The 6,000-nt window shown below is 53.1% G+C and overlaps 1 protein-coding gene across 1 annotated transcript in view; it reads right to left on the bottom strand.

The window, feature by feature from the left end:
* The window catches only part of LOC140717461 (latent-transforming growth factor beta-binding protein 3-like), a 315,264-nt gene extending 310,131 nt beyond the window's left edge, over positions 1 to 5,133 (bottom strand). Inside the window, exon 1 of the mRNA XM_073031043.1 lies at positions 4,546 to 5,133. Within this exon, the coding sequence (XP_072887144.1) occupies positions 4,546 to 4,786 (241 nt within the window). The 5' untranslated portion in view covers positions 4,787 to 5,133. The remainder of the gene's footprint in view (positions 1 to 4,545) is intronic.
* Between the last annotated feature and the right edge of the window lie 867 nt (positions 5,134 to 6,000).

A 6,000-nucleotide genomic window follows, 5' to 3' on the forward strand; every position in this document is an offset into this window, starting at 1 on the left:
AGCCGGTGCCCTTCGCCCCATCAGGGGTGGCAAACCTTTTTTTTTACACCCAAACTGTGCCACGATGACTCGGAACCAGAGATTACATCGATCAATGAATGAGTAATGATAATCGTGGCATCTTCGCTGGTCTCGGGTTGCAAAAAAAAAATAAAATAAAATAAAAATTTGCTGCTTCATTTGGCACCCGCCAAAAAAATCTTTGCACGCGCCATCTTGGGCACACGTGCCGTAGGTTCGCCACCCCCCGTTAGATACTTCAGCTTAAAGAGTCAAATCCTCAGCGTCTACAGCGCAAGTTGTCCGGACATAGTTCTGATACACAATGGGTTAAAGTCTTTCCTGAATCAGACGGGGGAAGTGTCTGCCTTAGCCTCTGTATCAGAATGGACATTCCCGATATACCGTGGGCGCACATATATTAACCAAACAGCGAAAAAAAAGTATGCTTGTTAAAATAATACTCTATTTTCTTTTTCACCGCAGTCTCGGGGCGCTGCAGGATTTCACGCTGGGCTACGGCGAAACTGCACACTCGGCAGTTTGGTTAATTTTTTCAGCCGGTGGTCCGCTACCCTCTTCACGCCCGCCCTTTGAAGCTCTTCCATCCCAAATATTTGTCCCTCTCCAGCGAGACCTGTTGCTAATTCTGCTTCAGCTGCCGGGGCGGGGTGGAGAAGGCCGAGGATGTGGGGGGGGGGTGGGGGGTGACGTTGCGCGGACCGGAACAAAAAAAAGCGAGATTCTCCCAAGTCGACGCTCGCTCTCGGGACGGCCACGTCGACTTTTACGACTTTGGCGCCAAGACGAACGGAAATAACTTTTCTCTGTGCTACACTTGCGAGGGTGGAACTCTTCCGACGGCTCTCGGTATTCCTTGTCCTCGCACGGTCTGCCCGCTACGGTCCCGTCAAGTTTACACAACAGTGTGCTTGAGATATCCTTCCGACGGGGCACCCAAACCTTGACACTACTCTTAACTTGGGATTAAGAGTGCTGGAGGGATCCAGCAGCATCTCTATTGTTGTCCCCCCCCGCCCCCCCATCCCTCTCCACGCCTTGCCATTTCTGTATCATTTGCCTATTTTTTTTTAACGAGGCCAAGTTTCTAGCTCGACGCTCGATCCAGCGCGGGCGGAAAGCGCGCGAGGAGCCGGCCGGATTCGAACCCGGGACCAGCCCGGTGCAGATGTTACTGCACCGCCAACTGGCCTAGGCCGCACCTATGGAGAGGAATAAGGAGCCCGCATTTCGGGCCGGGACCCTTCTTCGGGATAGACTCCAGAACCAGCCCTGTGCGTGACCGGACAGTGCCGAGGGAGCTTCAGTTTCTATCTAATTCTTAAATCTTCCTTTGTGCAGAGGGGGCTTTACTCTGTGTGTAACCTGAGCTGTTCGTATCCTGGGAGGGTTTAACCCCTTGCTCTCTCTTTCTCTGCGAGTGCTTGACAGGACAGTGTAGAGGGAGTTTTACCCTGTATCTAACCTATATTGTCTCTGCATTGAGAGTGTTCGATGGGACAGTGTAGAGCGAGTTTCACTCTGTATCTAACCCATGCTCTTCCTGCCCTGGGAGAGTTTGATGGGACAGTGTAGAGGGGGTTTCACTCTGTATCTAACCTGTGCTCTTCCTGCCCTGGGAGTGTTCGATGGGACAGTGCATCTTTACTCTGTATCCAAACCACGGTGTGTGCCCCTGTCCTGAAAGCATACATGGGGCACAAGGCAGAATGTTGCTTAGTAACACACACACACACACACACACACTCCTGACAAAGGGATTCAGCTCAAAGCATTGACCGTTTCTTCCCCTCCACAGACGCTGCCTGACCTGTTGTGTTCCTCCCGCGTTTTGCCTGCGTTGCTCTGGATTTCCAGCATCTGCAGAATCTCTTGGCCAGCTAACCATCTAACCCCGCACAGGGAATGTTTGAGAGGACGGAATTCCTCCCCAGTAGGGACTGGAACCCCGGTGGGTAAGGGGATATTAACCATCTGTCACAAACTACCTCCGATCTGTCGCTGATCCAAAGACGACCCCAGCGAGGGAAGCTCCCAGCACACAGAGACAGGTCAGACGACGAGCTGCAGATCGGGGAGCAACCGTTCGTGTACCGTGCAAGCCAGAACGCACATTACAACGCAGATTAACGTCGCTGCACCCCCACAGGACATTTTCCAAAGGGGCCGACGGGAGTCATTGAACCGAAATAGAAACCAAGCCATTTATTCGGAAAGGTGGCATAGACACACTCGAAGTTGTGGGTATTAAAATGTCTGTGGGGGGGGTGGGGGGGGGGAGACATGGAGGTTTACCAGGGGTGGGGGTGGGGGCGGGGGCGGTGTTCCAGAACTTGCGCCTTTCAGCGGTGGGTGGAGAGAAGGTAAAGAGGCTGGAATAGACGAGGCTGGGGGTGGGGGGGGGTTTCCACTCCGCCCCCCCACACACCCACAACAAATAAACACATACACACACTATCACAAACACACACTCAAGATCTCTTTCCCACACGCACACACACACCATCACAAATAGACAAAAACACACACACACACAATCACAGACACCCAAAATCTCTCTCTCATATACACACAATCTGGTCGTCTCACTATAGGAAGGACGTGGAAGCATTGGAAAGGGTACAGAGGAGATTTACCAGGATGCTGCCTGGTTTAGAGAGTATGGATTATGATCGGAGATTAAGGGAGCTAGGGATTTACTCTCTGGAGAGAAGGAGGATGAGAGGAGACATGATAGAGGTGTACAAGATATTAAGAGGAATTGACAGAGTGGACAGCCAGCGCCTCTTCCCCAGGGCACCACTGCTCAGTACAAGAGGACATGGCTTTAAGGTAAGGGGAGGGAAGTTCAAGGGGGATATTAGAGGAAGGTTTTTCACTCGGAGAGTGGTTGGTGCGTGGAATGCACTGCCTGAGTCAGTGGTGGAGGCAGATACACTAGTGAAGTTTAAGAGTCTACTAGACAGGTATATGGAGGAATTTAAGGTGGGGGGTTATATGGGAGGCAGGGTTTGAGGGTCGGCACAACATTGTGGGCCGAAGGGCCTGGAATGTGCTGTACTGTTCTACGTTCAATCACAGAAAGACATACAAGAACACACACACACACTCAGAAACAGACACGCAAGATCTCACACACACACACAGAGAAACAGACACGCAAGATCTCACACACACACAGAGAAACAGACACGCAAGATCACACACACACACAGAGAAACAGACACGCAAGATCTCACATACACACAGAGAAACAGACACGCAAGATCACACACACACACAGAGAAACAGACACGCAAGATCTCACACACACACAGAGAAACAGACACGCAAGATCACACACACACACACAGAAACAGACACGCAAGATCACACACACACAGAGAAACAGACACGCAAGATCACACACACACACACAGAGAAACAGACACGCAAGATCTCACACACACACACAGAGAAACAGACACGCAAGATCTCACACACACACACAGAGAAACAGACACGCAAGATCACACACACACACACAGAAACAGACACGCAAGATCACACACACACAGAGAAACAGACACGCAAGATCACACACACACACACAGAGAAACAGACACGCAAGATCTCACACACACACACAGAGAAACAGACACGCAAGATCTCACACACACACACAGAGAAACAGACACGCAAGATCACACACACACAGAGAAACAGACACGCAAGATCTCACACACACACAGAGAAACAGACACGCAAGATCTCACACACACACAGAGAAACAGACACGCAAGATCTCACACACACAGAGAAACAGACACGCAAGATCTCACACACACAGAGAAAAACAGACACGAAAAGATCTCACACGCAGAAACAGACAGGCAAATATTTCTCTCTCGCTCTCTCTCTCTCTCACACACACACACACAACCAGACTCCCACTGTCACACTCACAATCACCGACACTTGACTTTATCCCGTGCCTGTTAAAGCGCTTAACAGCTTCCCTCACTTGGCAGCCCGGGTAGTCGAGCCGCTCCGAGCCGTTCGGGCGCCTCATCACCCGCAAGCCTGCCCTCCCAGCGGGGATACCAATGCGTGCCGGGGGGCGGGCTGATCTCCACACAATCCTCCCACCTCCCCTCATAAAGCACCCGGCGCTGACACCACGACAGACGGGCAGCAGCGGGGTCAGCCGCTCCCAAAGTACTAGCGCGGACCCGAGGGGCCGAACAGCCTCATTTATATAGAGTTGAGAAGACGCAGACTTTCGCAAACCGATCCTATCGCTTTTTTTTTGCTTCGGGCAATCGTTCCGGTACAGCACTTCCCTCCCCTGCCGCACAATCTTTAATTCCGATAAAACTTCTTTTGAAAAGTTATAAAAGTTATTTGTAGCCAGGTGCGCGCTCTCTGTCTCTCTGTAAAACACTATATATGTGTGTGTGTGTAAACAAATATATCCTACACGTTGTGTGCGCGCATTCAACCGTAAGCGGTGGTTAGTTGTAATAATAAGGACGCGGAACTCACCAACTCGGAAGCCGGAGCCGGTGAGGGTGTCCGCCGCCTGTCCATTCTCGCTGATCAGGGTGGTGGTGTTCCCCCTCTTGCAGCTGTCCTGGCAGTGACCCTTCATGCAGGTCCTCTTGCAGATGGTGGGGGTGAAGACCACCTTGAAGCGCCCCTGCGAGGGCTCCTTGCCCTGCGCCGAGGCCGCGGGCAGCCGCAGCAAGCCCAGGCACGCCAGCACGCTGAGAGCCCGGTAATTCATCGGCTCAGGAGAGGCCCCGCTCCGCCCGGTGCGCCGCCGATAGAGGGACTGCTGCGGGGCGAGCGCAGGCGGCGAGGGAAGTTCCGAATCCGCATCGGGCAGGAGGGGGAGAGGGGAGGGAGTTGGGAGGTGTTGGGGAGGGGGGTGTGCCCTGCGAGCAGGCGAGAATAATAACCCCTTCTGCAGAAACACAGCTGGGCAGGACACGAACTGGAAGGCGGCGGGGGAGAGTTTTAATTCTTCAACTGGCAAGGAAAACAGGATTTTTTTTTGATATATATATATAAAGAGAGAGGGAGCCTTGTAGACGATCCCTAGGCGTGATCTGGAGTGTTGGCGGGACTCCAAGGAGAGACTCGGGAGTGACTAGTTTGCTGTGTTACTGGGAATCTGTAAACACAATAAGTCAGCTGTGCCTGTCAGTTCGACCACCCCCTCCCCTCCCTCCTCATCCCGGTTCAGATCTCGCCCGCACTCGGTCACGGTGACACGCTTCGCTCTTTTCCACCCCCGGATCCCTCCTGCCCTCGCCGGCCAAACTGGGGGTACGGGGATGGGTGGTTTGGAAAGAGAGAGTAAGCGCTTTCTCCACTGATTTCCCCCCACCCCCCCCACCCCACGCCTCCCCTCACTTTCTAGAAGAGACGAAACTGCTCCGTTTGGGATCCGGATCCAGTTCGTCCGAGCCCGGGAGCGCAGAAGCCGGCCCTTCGGCCCGTCTAGTCCGTGCTGAAACCACGTGAACTGCCTACTCCCGAGCCCCCCCTCCCCACCCCTACCATCCGCGTCCCTATCCAAACTCACCCCCCCCACCCACCCACCCACCCCGTCGTTGAAACCGAGCCCGCCCGCCCGCAACCACTCGGCGCCGGCAGCTCGTTCCACGCTCTCGCCACCCCTCTGAGGGCAAAAGTTCCCCTTCATGTTCCTCTTAAACTTCTCAGCTTCCACCCTTAAACTTCTCAGTTTTCACCCTTAAACCCTGACCTCTGGTTATAGTCTCAGCCAACCTCAGTGGGGGGGAGGGGGGGGAAGCCTGTTTGCGTTTACCCCATCTATACCCCTCATAATTTTATATACCTGTCAAATCTCCTCTCAGACTCAATCCTGACTATCTTTTGATATGCTGTACAGTGTGGAACGCAGCCCTCCCCTCCCTCCCTTACCGATTTAATCCAGCCTAATCTCGGGACAATTTATGATGATTAATTAAC

This window comes from Hemitrygon akajei, chromosome 28 (genome assembly GCF_048418815.1).
Source record: "Hemitrygon akajei chromosome 28, sHemAka1.3, whole genome shotgun sequence".
NCBI classification, from domain to species: Eukaryota; Metazoa; Chordata; class Chondrichthyes; order Myliobatiformes; family Dasyatidae; genus Hemitrygon; species Hemitrygon akajei.